The following is a 19,456-nucleotide window of genomic DNA, read 5'->3' as shown; positions in this document are numbered from 1 at the left end:
GAAGAATATAAATCACTTCCCACTGCATAAATGGAAAGGAGGCAAGCAGCATCACACATAAGCCACTGCACTTCAAAAATTAGGGGACTTTTAGAGCAAATAGGCTGCTCCTGCCATCCATTCCTCCACCCAACAGGTTGGTTATGAGGAAGGAGTGCAAAACCCGTTTGGTGCACCCATCTTCCATTCAAAAGAGGTGCTAATAAGAAAAAAGGTAGAAGTTCCTACCTAGGAATTCTACCTGAGCAAAAGTAGCTACAGTAGCACCATCACCCTTGAGGCCTATCTGCTACCAATTGCAATGGCACTTAAGTGGCAGGCTAGAGCACGTCTATTCACACAAGCTGGAAAAATACCATCCTTAATGCAAAGCCGATTTCCCCCAGCAACTGGAAAATGGAGCAAACTGTGTCTCCATATGGGACAGTATGATTACTAAGTGTCCTCAGGCACTTCAAAGCAATAAGTAGCAATTTTGTCAGAGCTTTCATTACTAAAAAATCAGGAAGGAATTCAGGTTTGTATTTATGTAGGTAATTTATAGATAGAAAGACAGGACAACACACACTCATAATTAGGACTGCCAACAGGCTTGCAGAAAAGTTTCCTGTCCCTTTACCAGGATGTTATTTACCTCCATGACATGAAGACCTTCAACTGGCCATTTCCACAAGTAAAGCCTTTATTAAAAGGACAGGACACTTTTTCTTCCAACCAATTGGCAACCCTAACTCATAATGGCTTACAAAAATTCAAACAAAATACAATACTGCATAATATACTCGCCTACAGCACAGAAACCTTAAAGACACACACTAAAAACAGAGATAAAAGAAATCCCTTTTTTGAACAGGAGCCTACAGTAGCTAGTAGAATGACTATAATAGGGAGTTCCAGAGTTCAGGGGTTGGCTGCCTAGCAGGACTTTGTGTGTGCCTCTACCAAATCTATATGCAAAACTCAGGTTTCTGTATAATAGGTGCACAGCCAGCCATGCAGCACTGGGAGAAACATGTGGAACCAATTCAAGTACTATGGACTACAGTCATTTAAGGCTTTCAAAACCAACACTTTGTATCAAGCCCAGGAATATATTGAACGGCAAAGTAGATGACACAAGATAGGCTAAACCATAGTGAGCCCCCAACAGGATTGTAGCTGCTGCTTTCTGCACCATCTTTAAAGGCAGCCTCACAGAGAGCACATTACGGAAGTCCAATCTGGACATTACAAAGGCATGTGGTATTTAATATTTTAATTAGGGAACGGATTATGCACATTATTCTGAGGATTTCATCATTAAGAAGAATGTTTGGAAATTCTTTGAAGGTGGCAGAGGTTTAAAGGAATTATTTCCACATAATGACCTTACAAATATTCAGGGGCTAGATACAACGACTACCATATATTACATATTAAGTCTGCACATCTGCCACAACTTTTCATGCTAGTGAATGCTGCATTAAACACAATGATCTTAACAAAGACAAGCAGGTACAAGCCAGGGTATAACACAAGTATCTGATTGTTGATTTACTTTCCCACTATAATTTATCAAGATACAAAAATTCTTGTCAATAATCCATCTTGGTTATTAACATTTCTTGATTCAAGGTGTATGGATTTTAATGTTGACAAATGTTATGCCTTCCATTCTGCCTCCAGGCCAAAAAAAAAGAAAAAAAAGTAATCCAGTTACAACTAGAGATGTAAAATTTCCGGAAATTTTGAAGCTTGGGAAAAAAACACCGGGGGTTTTTCCCAGTTTTTTTCGAGAAAAAACAGAAATTTTCAGAAAAATTGAAAAAAATGCTATATTAGCATTTCTTTTGTCTTTTCCAGATTGAAAGTCATTCTGTTACTTTAGGGACATATAATATGACTATGGACATTTTTATTTGGCATGAAATTATCACAACTAGCATATTAAAAATATAGTGTATCCAAACACAAACAGAATACCCACCAACATGCAAAGACAAAACTGAAACCTTTTTATTTTCTTCTGACAAAAAATATTTGAACACCTTGTCTTAAAATATTTTATTCATCATGTTAAAATAAAACGTTCCATAATCAATTTTTTTTCTTTTCTTTTTTCAATTTTTCCAATTTTTCGGAATAAAACAAAAAAGGCTTCAGGAAAAAAAACGGGGAAAAAACGTTTTTTCCCCAATTTTTTCCGTTTTTTCCCAGGGCCTTCACATCTCTAGTTACAACTTCCACTCTAATTATTTTCTCTTTGAACAAGAGTAGTAACAACAGTGTTTATTGTTTCAGTAGAGTGCAAGTGGACAATGGTTAATTTCACCCTTTCTTTTTTAAAAGTCTGATCTATCAAAATGAAAGGCAAGCCAAACAAGTTTTGGTGAGCAGACTTACCAAAGGGGAAGAGATGACAGCAGAGTACACTTAAGGAAGATAGCAAGAGTGCTGTAAGCTGGGGCCTAATGGGAGTTGTTGACCAGACCAAAAAATCCAAACAAAAACCCAGAAAAAGCCATGATCCACAAGGCCACAGTCAACCCCCCAAAATGCTTCCATGTGAGGGTGGACCACTGAAGTCTTATACAATCATACAGTACAAGTACTGTAGCAACTTTCTTCAAAGGACATGCATGGTAACAAAAGAGATGGAATGTATGGCAGAAAGGAAAGGGATAACCAAGAACAGCCCTTGGCCTGATTATGATAGCCAAGGAGACCACTGATGGTGGTAGAGAATTTGAGTGAGAGGTAATTGCACCTACTCCCCACAGGGAACAAGCTTCTCTGACAGAATATCTAAGGATACTCCAGCTGCTAATATGGCAGCAATAAAGAAACAAACATGTTTGTATAATATTACACAACACCTCTCTTCTGACCAAGCACTACTAATGTACACTTCCTTGTGAGGACAAACGAGATCACAAACTTTTGTTAATGATTTGGTCCAAACGGATTAAAAAAAATCTCCATTCAAGTGAAAAACCAACAACAAACACTTTGCAGAGAAAGCTAGATTTATTTACTGCACATCTTATTTACTAGTTTCACTTTAAAACAATCCTGCTAAATTGAAATTTATCTTTTGAGTTTCAATTCTTCTTCCATTTCTCAACAACATACCAAACAGGCACTTGATATCAGAAGTTATTTAACTCTTTTAGACATTCATTTGCCTTATAGAGAGAGCCAGTTTGGTGAAGTGGTTAAGTGTGTGGACTCTAATCTGGGAGAACTGGGTTTGATTCCTCACTCCTCTACTTGCACCTGGCTGGATGACCTTGGGCAAGCCATAGTTCTGATAAGAGCTGTTCTTGAAAAAGAGCAGTTTCTGTCAAGAGCTCTCTCAGCCCCACCTACCTCTCAGGGTGTCTGTTGTGGGGAGGGGAAGGGAAAGGAGTTTGTAAACCGCTCTGAGACACCTTTGGGTTGTGAAGGGCGGGGTATAAATCCAATCTCTTCTCTTCTTCTTATTGTCACTGATAAGAATAATCTCCAGGCAAGGAAGCTTTAGGCTGCAGTTCAAAGGCAAGGAAGCTTTAGGCTGCAGTTCAAAGGCAAGGAAGCTTTAGGCTGCAGTTCAACTAAATTATACCCACTGAAATCAATGGGTCTCAAATCCAATTAAACTCAGGTGTCACTGGGTTCTTTTAAGAGGCTGCCTTTTTCCACATGCGACAAATTACTATGATAACTGTGTGAGCAGGTGGAATTTCTTCAGATGGTTATGAGTTGGTTATGGCTATTCAGATGGTTATGAGTTGCAATGGGAGGATCCCTGCAGTGAATCTGACAAATTTGAAGGGTGGAAGAAACCAGCGGCCACCTTCAACCTCCTAAGCAGTTCCTCAGATCAGCTGTCCAATTAACAGAAGAATCAGGACACATAAGAGCACATAGCTTTCTTCTTACTAAGCAGTAGCTGATTAGTGAAGACTTTGCACATGCCGTGCTGGATAACCTGAAATAGAGCGATCTTTTAACCCTGCAGTTGATAGTGAAGCATTTGAAAAGTTGCTGCTCAGAGAACAGCTAGCATGAATGACCAAATCGTCAACCAAAAGATGGTAGAAGACATTCATAAAGCCATACCTCTATTTTATAAAAGTTACAGATAGCAGATACAACATGAAATCTCTCCATTTAAGACACTTTCAGGTGGGTAGCCATGTTGGTCTGAAGCAATAGAACAAAATTCACGTCCAATGGCACCTTTAAGACCAACAAAGTTTTATTCACGGAATAAGCTTTCGTGTGCATGCACACTTCTTTATCAAATACATTGATATGGAAGTTACCAGTCCATGCATAAAGGTAAAGGATAAGCAGCAAATTAGCATACAGCACAATGAAGATGTTTAACAGATGCAAGGACCAAACAAGAATAATGAAGTACCAGAGTAAAAGGATGGCAAAACATTACATCAAAGTTCCGTTCACACAACTACAATGTCTGCCCTCCTTCCACCCTGCCCCATTTTCAGGCACAACAAGAACAGTCCCATCCTAAACAGTCCCAACAAAGTACAACTCTGCCTACAGAAACAGCTGCAAGCCATCCTAGTCCTCTGTTTCTATAAACTTTTAAGCAGTACCAACCTGGGATGTATTCTGTCTCAAAACGCTGTCTGGTCTCACTTATTAAAACAGCCCTATTGTCCTGCTGAAAAGTAAGAAAAGAAACATAAATCATTCAAATCCAGGTGCTATTCCACATTTTTTTGCTATCCTACACTGTACATAATGGGTAGAGATGGGCAAAAACTGGGAAAATGGAGGTTCATGGTTTCTCATGAACCACGGTTCGTGAACCTCCACAAACTTTCCCATTTACCGAACTGGTTCGAGTTTGTGAAGTTCATGAAGCTTCCAAGCGGGGGGGTGGGGGAGCCAAAGGGGTCGCTGAACTGGCTTGCATCTATTAGATACAAGCCAATTCAGTGATGCCTTTTGCTCCCCACCTCCGCAGAAACCACAGCTATTTTCGCCAGTGAACTCAGAAAGCATTTATATGCCTTCTGAGATCACTCGTGCCATGTCAGGGGCACAACTCACTGGCAAATAGCACCACAGCAGCGATGTGGCTTGAAAGGGTTCCCGACTGTTGCCCTGGGCACCAGCATATCTGGCCCACGAACCCTCTCATGAACCAAATGAACTTCTACAACACACATGGCAGTTTGTGCAACTGCACAAATCACAGTTCATGATCGCACAAACCAGCCGAGTTCATCACTAAATTTGATTTGGTTTGTGCACATCCCTAATAGTGGGTACTTAAAGGAGGCAAGAGGTCTTCCTTTTTCCTGGTTCTAGTAATACTCCAGTTAAGAACAGGAACACATTTTTCCATTACAACATCAATTATCACCAAAAGGTTCACCAGTACCATGAGTGCCAGCCTCATTTCCAGTTTCAAAATTTGTTAAGATGATGGCAATAGGTTGTCAAGCTGCAAAGGTCTGAACTCCAAATGGAAGTAACCAGAAACATTGTGGGGGTGTGATAATTGTACTACCAAAAGAACAGTGGAATTCAGACCCATTACATTCTCTTCTTCCTCTCCAAAAAGAGAAATTACTATAACCGGGTTTTTTAAAAAAGTTTCCCCAAGTGAAGGTACAGTTGACACTTGTGGACAGCTTGCCAGCAGAGGTCATTAACAAAAACTTCTAGGAAAGGTCCTACGGCAGCGAGGAGATCCAAAATAGTTGCAGTATAAGCCTATAGCAGCAAAACAAGACAAAAATCCAGCAGTACCTTAAAGACTGATAAAATTTACCCCAGCATAAGTTTTTGTGAGTTAACACTCCTATCTTCATGTGCAATTATCATGAGCCCTGCTCACAAAACCTCATGCTGGGATAAACGATGTTAAGAGTGTAATGAAACCGAACTTTTTCATGGGACAGGTTTGAGAATCACTGTTCAAAGTCAGGGCTGCCAAAAACCTTAACTAGCCTATTTTCTCTAAACAGAAAATACGGCCCACCACACCTTTGTAACACGGCAGATGCGGCGTGATTTTTTAAATACTATGGGAGGAGAAAGGTGGGGAGGAACAGAAGAAATAATACCTCACTTTAGGGAGCCCGAGTAGCTGACCTCCATGCCTTGCAGGTCCACCCTGACATTATCCTACAAGGCATCAACTCATTTGTCCCCAAACGGAGCACCGTGTCAAGTGGCAGCCTGCACCTGAACTCTCCTCCCTCCCCACCCCCCGACAAAAAACAGAGAAATTAAATAAGCACAAATTTAAAAGGGTCCGTCTCTTATCGCTGTGGAACCCCCCCCCCCCCCGCATTGCTTACCTCCGCCATGGTCTTGCCCACACCAGATTCCCAGCAGCAACAGGATCGAGAGAAACAAACGAATGAGAACGAGGGCGCGCGCCCGAGAAGAAAAAGGAAGGGGGAGGGAGGAGGAGAAAAGGAACCGCGTGACTCTGACTGAGGGAGGAATTGATACCAACCGGCGCCGTGTCCGCCCGCCACCCTCTGCGGCTGTCACCCAAACAACTACCACCCCTCCTTCCTTGTCCAGCGGCCGGCCTCTAAACTCAAACCGGCTTTAACTCTACGCGCATGCACAGCCGCCAACCCACCATCGTTACGTCTTTCCGTGCGGGCCCACCCCTTCCTTTCCTCGCCCCCAAGACCCAAGCATCACGCTTCTCGCGTTACGTCACCCCGTTCGGCTGCACCATTCTCTTCCCACAATGCTCCCCTTGGCGCGAAGATTCAGACTCCGAAACCGCTATTAACTGTGCTTGGGGGGGGGGAGTTGTTAGGCGCATGCTCCGGAGAGGGTTCATGATTTCGGATGGGGGGGACAGCTAGTAAAGCTGATTTTGAAAGGACCGTCTTCGTTTTTCCACACATCTTGTTGAGATTAATTTCTCCTTCGTATGGTTTCCTCAGAAATAAATCCTGCTGCGTATCCTTGAGACTTATACTTAAGTAAGTATGCTACAGAGTGCAGCGCAGGGGTTAAGTTGTTCGTTGAGCATCGAACGTGCTGTAGAGCGGAGCGTTTTTCCTCTCACAACCATGCTTAGATTGGGTCACCACAACAACTCCTTTTAACCTCTCCGCAACGGTATTCTCCCCCGTTCGGAGGCGGTCAGGCCGAGACTTGCCCAAGGCCTTCCTACTTTGATAGATGCCTGTCTGAATGCTGCTGGTAGTAGGAGACTTATTTGGTATATTAGAAACAGGAAGTTTGATTCTGTTGGGGAGTAGCGTCTACTTGAGATGACCGTGGTGGCTGCTGTTTCTTGTTTCCGCTCGGCACCTCTTTACGCCTAGTCTTAAAGTCCAGCACAGTGAGGAGGTGGAGTGCTGAAAACGTAGAATAGACTGTGCCGTTTTAGACAGCTGAGGAGGGATTGTCTTTTCCAGCGTTGTCCTAACAATTTTCTGTAAGTGGGAAACTAGTACAGTGTATAAAGAACTTGGTTAGGACTTTTCACCCTGATGTGCAAATTTTTCCCTTGTGGGGAGTTTTTACATGGGATGTGTGTGTAAAATGTGATCTTCTCTCCTTGTATTATGAAGTACCACCAACTAGTCTGCCACCTCAGGGTTCTGTTTGAGTCCAGTGGTACCTTTAAGTCCAGCAAAGTTTTTTTAAAAAAATTCAAGGTATAAGGTCTTGTGTGCATGCACACTTCTTCAGGTACAGTGTGCATGCACATGAAAGGTTATACCTTGAATAAAACTTTGTTGGACTTAAAAGTGCCACTGGACTCAAACTTTGTTTTGCTGCTTCAGACCAACATGGCTACCAAACTGAATCTAACCTCAGGATTCTGCCTCTCATTCTGTTGTATGCGTGGCCCAGGCCTCACTTCGAATGTTCTGTAGCTCAGGTGTTGCCATCCTAAACATGCTTACTGGAAAGTAAGCCCTATTGAATTCAGTGTCAGCTTACTTCTGAGTAAATATACTTAGGATTTGATTGAAAGATTTTTTAAGGTGTTGCACTCTTGACCATTTGTGTGAATAAGGCTCTTTGATGGATAGTGGCTAACTTACTTCTTTATTAATGTACTTCTGTCTGACTTTTCAGGTTTTTAAAAATGTAAGCTCAAAAAGCATGTATCTGTACATTTCATGATTCATTTAAAACGTGTTTAAATGCTCTATTTATTATAATATTGCTTTGACTTTTTTGTTTTTCAGATTGGAAAGATGCTATTCAGATCAAGTATACCACTGAACAGAAGAATCGTGCTAATGGAAACCAAAAACTTAAGTAGTCTTCATGCTGTGGCAGATCCTTAAAGAAAAAATATTAATGGATCAACAAGAGAAGTTGCTGTCTTACAACGGGGAGCTTCTTATTTTCCAGTTATTAAAAGGAAAATCCTCAGGTGGCAGCAACACTGAATTATGTGTCAGAAGAATGATGTTCAGCAGTGGTACAAAACTGTTTGTTGAGAAAAACACTGGATCATTTAGCATGGGCGGAGAAGGTGTTGAAATGATTCACTGCAGCTGTGTATCTGACTTCAGGACAGGAATTCTTCTCCCTTGTATTCTAATGAAAAAGATTAAAAAAAAGAGTATTAAGTATATTTTACTGCTTCTTCATAACTTTAACAAATTTGAGGTTGTCTTGCATTTTAAACTAGACTATGAACTGAAAGAACCTATAAAGCTACTTGGTGGTCCAATGGTCTTATGGAGTTGTGCCAAAAAAATCTTTTATATTTCTCCTCCAACTTGCACTGTATTATGTGCTCCTGTTGAGTTTTCTTCCATCAAATGGGTGGGTGAGGTTAGAGGCGAGGGTATTGTTGTTTTGGGAACAAGAGCTCCTTGTTTGCCAGAGGCAGACGATGGGAAAAGTGTTGCCGACTCAGAGGCGGTCATCTGGGGTAGTGAATGTCTTGCTTATGCTGTGGAGAAACAGAAAGTCCTCACTGGTGCCAGTTTTCTGCCTCATGCTTACAGCAGCGTGGTGTCTTGTGTACATATATGCAGAGCTGAGGCAGTGAGAAACAAGTTAAGGACATCTGTTGTTGCAGTCACATGCAAAAGCCAGTTGGTTGTCTTTCAAGATGGTCTACCCAAAGATGTCCACAAGCTTCCATACGACAATCCCTGTTCCATACAAATAGCTGCAGTAGAAGGAAATAACGAGCTGGTTGTTGTATCGTTCTCTTCAGGAGAGGTGTGTTCTGTATGGAAAGACAGCTTGCAGGTACTGAGTTAATCTCTTAAAGCTATGCTTGGCCTAGAAATGCAAAGACTTGGTTTCTTCACCATCCATGATAAGTACATAATCATTCCTAAACTTTGTTGGAACTTGTGCATACACACAGGGCTCCTGTTTCAGTGCTGGGACAGTTCCAGACCTATGTGTATTGTATTGATGCAACTGGAAACTTCACATACACTTTGGAGTTCCCACAAGCATAAGAAGTTTTTTCTCGGGGGGGGGGGGCAGCTTAGTGCCAGGTTAAGACAGCTTTAATCACCTGTGTCGAAAGCACTTCTCCTTAGTTCCCATAATTGTTGGATTATAGGTGTGCAGTGGCAGTGAGGAACTCTACAAGATCACTTAAAATAAATTACTGAACTTGTTTCTGGGCTGCGTTTGTCCCCTGAAAATGCTGAGGATTCAAAAATGGCATTCTTTCATACCTGAAATAAATTTTGGTTTTCATACATGACAAATTGTCATAAATGAAGAACTGACTAATGAAAACCCCTGAGATGCCGCCTGCATGGCTCAGGCAGCCTAATTATTTTTGTTAGTATTATCTAATCTCTTTATCTTTAGCTAGTATTATCTAATCGCTATATCTTTAGCTTGGTGACTGATTCAGTTACCTTTGCACATTGTGTTTAAAAGAAAAATTGGTTCTCAATAGAAAATATAGAACCAATGCTATCAGATATGAAACTTAAACTGAAAATGGGTATGTAGGTTCCACACAGACAGTGCCAGTCTTTTCCTTTCCTGCCGAAGTAAATATTTTAAAGAGATGACAATAAAAACTTTCAAACTTTTTAAAATTTAAGCTTAAATTGGCTACAGTATGAGAAATAGAATTTCCTTGTTATCTCCGCCATCATTTTTTCTTTGTAACCTTCTGATTGGTAGTTCCACTGTACTGCTATTTTAATAGATGGTACGGTCATATAATTTCATTTAGATATCACTTTTGGTATAATTTGAAGAGCTTCTGGTGACAAACTGGTCCAGTGGGTATAATTTGTGTTCATTTATTTTAGAATGCTGGACAGTACCCAGCTGTATATTTATCATAGCATAAGTAGAAAATGCAGAATTAAAATCTGCGCTGCAACAAATTCTCCATCCAGATGTAAATATTAGTATATTTTATATAATTAACTACATTCAAGTATTACATGATTATAATCATGTCAGTGTGAGTGTACATGCTTTATATGCATGCATGCATGCAGGTGTGGCCATAAACCTGCATGCATTTGAGTAGTATGTGATGTTTGTTCATTCCCATGAACCATCTGTTTTTTCAGTGGGGACAGTTTTATGGGACTTACAGGTCTGGGTTCAACCTGACATATTCTAGTGTATGTATAGTTGGGGCAGAAGTGTGTCAGAAAGTAATTCATGTGTGTAGAGTATACTTTCCTTGTAGGCTATTCCCCCACCACCACCCCCGATTGTTAAACCAAAAAACTTTAGAAATAATCTACTTTGGGTTGCTAGTTTTAAAAAAAAAAAGCCTAAGAGCTTTTTTAAAGGATTTGATTTTGTGTGCACCTAGAAAATTATACTTATTTGAAGATTGGTGTTATATGCCATTAAGTTGCTTCTGACTTATGCTGACACTATAAATTAATGACCTCAGGCATCCTATCATTGACAGTCTTCCTCAGGTCTTGCAAACTGTAGGCTGTGGCTTCCTTTATTAAGTCAAGTCCTCCTCCTGCCCTATTGCCTTCAACTTTTCCTAGCATTGTTGTCTTTCCCAGAGTTTTGTCTTGTCATGAAGAATCAGTTGTCTTATAAAAATATTAATTTGAGGCCTAGTCCACATACTGTCTGATGAGTGGAGCACTGTCTCTTGGAAGCTTATCCCCCTAAAATTTGGTAGGTCTCTACTCTCTAAGGGGCTACTGGGCTTGATCTAGCTGTTCACATACTATATTAGAGTGTGTCCTTTATAAGTCATAGGTGTGGCATGCATTTGTACAGTTTCATAATATGTGCTGTTTCTTCATTCCCATGGTCCATCTGTTTAAAGATAAATAGTAGAATATCTTCTCCTATGCTATTGAGCTCTTATTTCTGTTAGTACTGCATATGCGTATGTTGATGTTGTTAGCAAACTGATTTGACAAGGTGTTACATTGGTGAATATCAGATCATAATACGTTTGTGCGCATTTTCTTTAGAATTTAAGTTTATTGCTTGAAATTTCCATCTTGTAGCAGCACTGCACAGTGCTTAGCACAAAATAGGCTAACTGCCACCAGACCATAGAACCCATGAACTACCTGTCTAGCTGTTGCAGATAAATCCTTTTCACCAGATACCAGCAATTCCAATCAAAGAACCTTAAGTTTATCACTTAAAAATCTCCTCATGCAAGTCCCTGCTAGGCTCTCATTCCTGTGTTTAAGTAGGTAAGAGGATCTTTGACTAAATATGAAAATAATGTACATGTCCAACCAAAGTTTAGCATTTTTAGATCTCCATTGATTTGAAAATTGGTGTAATGTAGTGACTGACAATGTGAACTAGAAAGATCCTGGTTCGATTTTGACTCTACTAGGGCTTCACCAGGTGGCATTTAGGCAATTCATTAGCAATTCAGGGTCTTTGCTCCCACCCTGAAATAAGGGAGAAATGTAATACTGACATATCTAACAGGATTTTTGTAAGGATTATTTGTATCCTATGGTTAGTTTCAGATTAGGCAAGCACTTCTGTTAATGGGCAGAGGTGGCAGGGTTTTTTTCACCCTCTGGACTCCCAGGAGCAGAATTTCAAGAGACTCTGTGTGAGCTGCCATGGGGTGAGGGAAAGTCAGGCTCTGGGTGTTCTGCTACACTTCATGATCTCGTAGAGTACAAGCCAATATATGTAAAAAACTGTAGAACAATCAAAGTGCTATATACATTTTAAGCATATACATTTAGGTATGTGCTTAACTTATTAAATCAATGGTACTTAAATTGATTTTGCCTGGAACATATCCAAATATATGAAAATTGCTGGGAGGTGTGTTTGTGTGTCTGTGTGTGTATACATATATTTAAAGGAAAGTGTTTCTAATACTATTTTGTGTTTCAGGTTGCTTCTTGCTGGCAAAATGTGAGCTCTGTTCTGACAGATGACTTTGTTGGCATTGGAACTGATCAAGTGCTGGTTTTTCCAAAGACTGAGTCTATTTCAGAAAAGTTGGCTACATTTCAAATAACAGATTTTGGACAATATAATTATGTGGTAAGATGAGTGCATCAATTGTTGGAGAATATTTTAGGAAAAGAGGTGTTTTAGGCAAAGTGGATGTTTCATAGCCTTTCTTTGCAGTTTGACATGGCTTGTGACATCCATTAACTAGATTTATTTGTATGTGTAACACAGTTCCTCTTTAGAAAAAGACAGCAATATGCTGAAATACTATTTTACAATTATATGTGTTTATTTTTAAAAAAATTACTCCACTTTCCATTTTAAAAGTTAAGCAGCTTGTCATAATTAAACAAAAACAACAATAAACAAAATGTGATGATGAATTAGAATAATTAAAAAATGTGAATGAATACAGAAACAAACAGGAAAAACAAAATCAAAAAAAGCCTGAAAAAATAGAATGGTCTTTGCCTGCAATCTATATGATAAAGCAGTATAGTTACATGGTGAACATCCCTGGGGAAAGTGTTCCACAGTCTTGCAGTGCAGAAGGCTTTGTTTTCTCTTGCTACCTGCCTGATCTCCCTGTGAAAGACCTCAGCAGATGATTTGAAGAAACAAGTGAATTCATAAGGCAGGTCCTTGAGAAACTCTGGGCTAGGCTGCTTAGGACATGATAGTTCAAAGGTAGTACTTTGAATTGTGTCTGGAAAAAAAAGAAAACCAGTGCAAGGCTTTTAGCATATGTTCCTTGTGGTTGCTGCATTTTGATCTGATTGTCATTTCTGATTGTTTTTTAAAGGCAGCCCAACATACAGTGCATCATTGTAATGTAACCTGAATGTAACCAGACTGGATAACTGGTGGGGTCACCTTTTCTGGAAAAAGGCATGCCTGGCACATTAATTGAAATCAGTAAAGTTCCATTATGCCACAGATACTTGACAACCCTAGTCATGTGTCACCTAAAAATATCTCTTCAAGCTGCAATCCTGGTCATTTAAGGAGAAGGCAATCCCATCTAGCCCTCTTGTCAACGATATGTATCATCAGCAATATTTCAGTCTCATTCGATTGAGTTTTGTTTTTTTAGTTCTTATATAGCACGTTCCAGGCATCTGTTCAGCACATATACCACTAAATCTGAGTCCAATAAACAGAATAAATAGTCAAAGGTGATCAGCATATTTCACCCTGGATGACCACTCCCAGAGATTTCACATAGATATTGAGCAATATGGAGGAAAGGACAGATCCTTGTGAAACTGTGTGGGAAATACAATGTATCAGAACAAAAAAATCTATCAGAACTGCTTTCTGGAATTTGCAGCCTTGTTAGGAGATGAACATTTGGCATAGAGTGCCCTCTGCTACTGTCTAGGTAGGTGATCCAGAAGGATTATAACTGATACCAAAGTCACTGAGAGATCTAGGGTTTTGTTCTCTCCTTCTCTGGGCATAGGTAGTTTCAGTTCAAAAATCAAGGTGGAATCCATACCGAAATGAGATTAGGTATCCAGACGTTGTTGGAGTTGAGCTACCCAGTTTTTTGTGACTAGATAAAAATTGACAATGGTTAGATTCAAAGAGGATTTCTTTAGTACTGATGAGATATCTGTCCTCTTCAAGGCAGCTGGAATAATTGGACCCAGTCCATTTATCACAAGAATGTTTTATTTATAGCAAGAGTATTTTATTTGTTTTATTAAGTAGCAAGAGTATTTTATCTATTTTATTAAAGTGTTTATAAAACAGCTACTTTGAGGTCTCCTGTTGAGTGTCCTGGGAGGCTGAAATTTTTTATTGCAAAGGAATTTCAGAAACAGACTGAAATGGGAGATTGCTGAATTACAAGTTATTACAACGCTCACGACAATGGAACCCCCTGAGCTTAACAAAGATATTAGGTTCTTATCTCACTATACATGCTAAGTCACTCAGTTCTCACTTATACCCAGAATTAATCTTTGTTGGTCTTGAAGGTGTCACTGGCCTCAAACTTATTTCTCACATCTGTTGTTAACTGTTTTATTATCTGTATGCTAATTTGCTGCTCTTCACGGATCTTACCAACTCCATTATTCCAATCTTAGCTGTACTTATGCATCTTGACTCTAATTAGCTCTTCCTGGCAACTAAGCCCCAGCATGTATATGTAATGCTTGAGGAAATCTGTTTCAATGTATCTGAAGAAGTGTGCTTCTCTCAGTTCCCACTTATACCTAGAACTGGACTTTGTTGGTCTTAGAGATGCCACTGGACTTGAATTTTGTCCTGTTGCTTCAGACCAATATGGCTATGATTTCTTTTAAGTGTGTCTTCAAACTGTCTTGCAATGACATCCAGTTTCCTGTGATATCTGGGCTATTAATTGCATGTTTTGGTCCCTGTGGCTCTTACTGTTGACAGAGACTCCTATAATTGTGCATCATTTGCTTTCAGATTTTGGATTAATATATTTTGGCTTGGCTTTCCATAGAGTAACATCAGCTATCATAATGACTTATCTTCTGCAAAAGAAGGAGAAGATAATCGCTTTTTTACCATCAAAGCACTTGAAGCAAGATTGCAGGTATGTGTCCAGCATCTGTCTTTTACTAGTTCTTGGCAACATCATGTATGTTTTGTACTGAATGAACTGTCACATGCAATGAAATTGGTTTTGGATCACTCAGCTTTGCATTCTTGTGGCTTGATTTGTAGATTTTGGTAAATGTGGAGCCAAGTAGTAGTGTTGACTGCTGAGGGAACCATGAGGGAATCAATGATGCTGTTTTAAGGTGGTGTAACTATCACTCTGACAATGTTTGGCCTGATAGCTTTAAAAAAAAAATCATGCAGTAAGGTTTTTTTTGGAACCATTCATGAAACAAGTGTTGCATTGCACCTGTTGCTTAAGGATATCATTTGACAGTATTTTTGTGGCCAATAAACAGGGAAAGAAAATATAAATTGTTGACAGTATTAATGTACCTTCTGACCCAAACAAGTCTTGTTTTTAAAAAAATCCTGTTACCCCTTGTACACATAGTTGATTGGGCTTGTTTCTCAAGCTTTTTGTGCTCTGTTTTAGTAATAGTAATGAACACATCTAAAATAGAAACCCTTTCAGTAGTTGTTACTATCTGGGCTTTTCCCTATTGTGATTGTCTTCCTATTGACCTGAGTGCTACTGCAGTTGAGCAGTTTTTTGTTAATCTGTTCTGAGATACTCCTGATGGGAGATCCTGATACAATCTCCATCTCTTGACAAAAAAAAAAAGTAGTTTCTAACTTACTTAGTGCTGTGCATTTCATGCTTTTTTACATGTATCTGCCTTGATCAGATTCTTACCTCTTCATTGTAGCTGAGGATGCAGAATAAAAGATGGCGGCTTCAAGAAAACACTGATGCCCAGGGTTTGGATAGCTGCATAATTTCTGGCCTGGGTGACTTGTCAGTTTGAGGGTCTTTAACTGCAAAACAGAGATTCTCTTTGACTTTTTGGATTTTTCTCTTCCTATAATCAGTTTATTGGGAAAATACAATTTCTAAGTTAAGAGATCAGATATCTTTTAATGATGAGAGTTTGTATAAGTTACCTCACACTGGGTCTTTTATGCCTTGCTTAAATAATCTATAATGTGTGCATCCTCTGTTTTGTTTTCTTGCATAGGCTGGCTTCACTTCTGTTCATGAGCTGAAGCGGCATTTACAGCTCAAAGAGAGAGTTCTGGTGAAAAGTTGTGAAGCATTAATAGACCTAATTCAAGGTCAAGAACATAGTTTTCTAAGTGCAGAAAAGGTAAAGATTCATAAAGGAGCATTATATTTTGTAAAAAGTGGTACTGTTCTTGAAAGTGTTGAGAAGACATATAACTGTCCTTCAGTGAGTTGAAAACACTCCTAGAGAACTGGAAGACCTCTCAGATGTTTCTGTTGTAAATAAAGTATATACTTATAGTAACTGTAAGGGGCTGCGGTGGCTCAGTGTTTAAGACGCTTAGCTGCAGACCGGAAGGTCAGTAGCTCGGCAGTTTGAGACCCGAATGCCACATGATGGAGTGAGCTCCCGTCTCTGGTCCCAGCTCCTGCCAACCTAGCAGTTTGAAAGCAAGAAATTGCATGTAGATGAATAGGTACTGCTTTGGTGGGAAGGTAACAGTGCTCCGTGTACCTTGGCGTTTAGTCATGCCGGCCACATAACCACAGAAATGTCTTCGGACAGCGCTGGCTCTTTGGCTTGGAAACGGAGATGAGCACCGCCCCCCTAGAGTCGGATTCAACTGGCTTTCTAGCAAGGAAAACCTTTACCTTTACTTTAGTAACTCTAGTTCATCTTATCGTTAACTGATTTCCCCAAAAAAATATTTAAAAGAACAAGAAAACTGTATTCTTTGTTCCACAAACCATTGCTCAGATTCTCTTTCTACAGCTTTGGGGATACGTTTAACTATGTATATGTATATCTTTTCATGTAAGGAAGGACTTGTTTCTCTCTGGGATGAAACTCAGAAGCCTTTTGATAATGGCATATCAACCCCACCTAAAGTCCAAGAACAATTTGTAGAGGAGGTTTGGTATCGTGTGGTGGATGACAGCTTAGTGGTTGGAGTAAAACTAATGGAATCGTTTGAATTGTAAGTAGTTTAACTTCTCTATGGTGGTGCTGTAGTAAGCACTGTTGCTGGTACTTAAAGCCTACAACTGCAAAATTAAAGCATCAGGCAGTTGAAGCACCAAAAATAAATGTAAAAACCAAGGGTTTAATTTGACCCTCTAATAAAATAGAAATATAAATGCCATGTTGTGACATTCTGTATATTTTAAGCATAAAAATAACCTTTAAAATGTATGTTCTGTTTTTGATATATTTGTAAGGTCACTCTGCCTGCATAAAAAGTGAGCTTGAAATTGGGGTGTGGGAGAGGCATGTTCCACATCTTACTTTGTTTTTGTTTTTTACACAGGCAGCTCCATGATGTCACTTTGTCACTGGTAATGGATCATAAATACCCTTCATTTCCCACTAAGTGCCAGTGCAGAGTCTTTAAGTTGGAGAAAGCCCCGCTGGCAGAGTCCACATCACACTGGCAGCCAGTGCCTAAAAGGATAAAGCTAAATGACTGTAATGGAAAAGGGGGTAATGGAGGATCTTCTCGGCTAAAGGCAGATGGGACAAAAACTTTCACTGCTGTTACTGCTCTGTCCCCTTTCTTGGCATTCCATCAAGTGTGGTGTAGGGTCCTGTTGCATGCAAAGGAAAAAAGCTGCAAAGATGAAAATTTCCAGAGCAACAAAACACAAACTTTATCATGTGGAAGAATTTTATTAAGTATGGAGGAGATTTCCACTCGAAAACACTCAGTAAACCTTAAAAATTCCAGATACGCAGGTAAATCAAAATTCGATCAGAAAGAAGGAATACCTTCATTAGGAGTGTGCGTTCAGCTAAATCTGAACTGAAAAAAATATCGAAACAATACCTTGTTATTTCCTGGATATTGTTTCAGCTAACTATAGATTTGGGTTATTGTTTGGCTATCTGAAATGGCCAAGCCATTTTGGGGGTTTTCGGGCTGCCGGATAGTAGAATTTAAAGCGATTTCGGTCCCTTTAAATGCCTTCTCCAAGCCGCACAACTCCATGGCGAGTGAACTCTGAAGGCATTTAAAGGGCCTGCTAGCCTTTTAAACGTCTTCAGAGTTCACTCACTGAGAAGTCGCGCAGCTTGGAGGAGGCATTTAATGGGACCACGATCCTTTTAAACATTTTCCTCCTCCATTGGAAGCAATGGAGGATGGGGGCATCTTCTTTGGGGGCCCATAGAATTGGACCCCCTGGTCCAATCTTTTTGAGGCAACGGGGGGGGGGGGGGGGGTTGATGGGGGCACCAGCAGCTAGGGTGCCAATTTGGCGCCTCTAACTTAAAAACGCCCCCCCCCCAAGCCCCAGATTGATTCTCTATTATACCCTATGGGGACCATTGACTATAATGGTCTCCCATAGGGTACAATGAAGCTGAAAAAAAATCAGGTTTCCCAGATCTGTACTGGTATTGGGATTCGTAGATATCAGAATATACCAGTATTTTTCAGGTTCAATATAACAGAACCCAAAAAATACTGGGTTGTGGTTTTTTTGCACACCCCTAATCTTTGTGTAATTTAATTTTATATATATATGGGATTAGTAACTATGTTGCTGCTTATTTGGTAATAAAGTATTTATTAAAAGCTGAAACTTACTTTTAGTTATATCATTTAACTTAGAAAATAGTTTGCAGTCCTGTTTGGGAAATGAACTGGAAATATATTGGGGGGGGGTGTTTGTTTGTTTACACTGCCCATTCCCAAAGTCACAGTGGACAACAGTAGTTTTTCGTAAAGCAAAACCTATTAAGACTCAGATGAAACATTATCTTGTCACTGGCTGGCTTAAACAACAGGAATTGAGTATCTGTGGGAAGATAATTTCAGACTTGTGAATTGGCTACCAAAACAGCTGGTCTGGGTTGATGTTGGAGATGTTGTATAGGGTGGTATTGGAAATAATGTTATCCCTGAACAAGCAATGTTAAAAGTAGATTTCTACTACAGACTGGCATATTAAATTTAAATTACTTGCAAGCACTACAGGAATAGGATAGCAAACATGCACAAATGTTTTCTTGTTTTTTAATTAAAAATGTGCTAGAAGTAGAATTTTTGTGTTATCACAGGCTTAATTTTCTACATTTTACTAATTAGAGCATAGAAAATGACAAGAAATAGATTTGGATCCTTCAGACACTTCACTAATGTATTTTTATGTGTTTTTTTTAATATTGTGAATATCTTCTGCCCCTGGTGTTGGCTCCATGAAAGATATTGTTGCTCTTTGTGCAGTATCGCACAAACTGCCCTTTCAAATAATCTCCCGTGACTGCATGTTGACTCGTGTGAACACATGGCTACTGGAACAAATGGAGTGTACACCAGTTGAGGACTACCCTGATTTTAAATTCTGCTGTAAATATGGAAGTCTGAATGGTACACTCTTCAACTGGAATCTGGAAACACCATTTGAAGGAACTCTAACAGTCTTTTGCAGGTAATAGCAGTTGGAAAGCTGAATTATCTTGCT

General features: G+C 39.7%; 2 protein-coding genes across 2 annotated transcripts in view; one reads left to right on the top strand and one right to left on the bottom strand.

Moving 5' to 3' along the window:
- The window catches only part of MOSPD2 (motile sperm domain containing 2), a 34,642-nt gene extending 28,072 nt beyond the window's left edge, over positions 1-6,570 (bottom strand). Inside the window, exons 1-2 of the mRNA XM_015417596.1 lie at positions 6,303-6,570; positions 4,588-4,651 (exon numbers count right to left, since the gene is read on the bottom strand). Of these exons, the coding sequence (XP_015273082.1) occupies positions 4,588-4,651; positions 6,303-6,311 (73 nt within the window). The 5' untranslated portion in view covers positions 6,312-6,570. The remainder of the gene's footprint in view (positions 1-4,587; positions 4,652-6,302) is intronic.
- A 1,686-nt stretch (positions 6,571-8,256) lies between these two features.
- The window catches only part of FANCB (Fanconi anemia complementation group B), a 13,808-nt gene continuing 2,608 nt past the window's right edge, over positions 8,257-19,456 (top strand). The window contains exons 1-7 of the mRNA XM_015417578.1: positions 8,257-9,198; positions 12,289-12,441; positions 14,831-14,923; positions 16,008-16,136; positions 16,814-16,971; positions 17,302-17,726; positions 19,198-19,423. Of these exons, the coding sequence (XP_015273064.1) occupies positions 8,257-9,198; positions 12,289-12,441; positions 14,831-14,923; positions 16,008-16,136; positions 16,814-16,971; positions 17,302-17,726; positions 19,198-19,423 (2,126 nt within the window). The remainder of the gene's footprint in view (positions 9,199-12,288; positions 12,442-14,830; positions 14,924-16,007; positions 16,137-16,813; positions 16,972-17,301; positions 17,727-19,197; positions 19,424-19,456) is intronic.

Source organism: Gekko japonicus, unplaced genomic scaffold (assembly GCF_001447785.1).
Source record: "Gekko japonicus isolate JY-2015 unplaced genomic scaffold, Gekko_japonicus_V1.1 scaffold18, whole genome shotgun sequence".
NCBI classification, from domain to species: domain Eukaryota; kingdom Metazoa; phylum Chordata; class Lepidosauria; order Squamata; family Gekkonidae; genus Gekko; species Gekko japonicus.
Note: the sequence above shows the minus strand (reverse complement) of the source record. Positions and strands in the feature narration are given on the sequence as shown.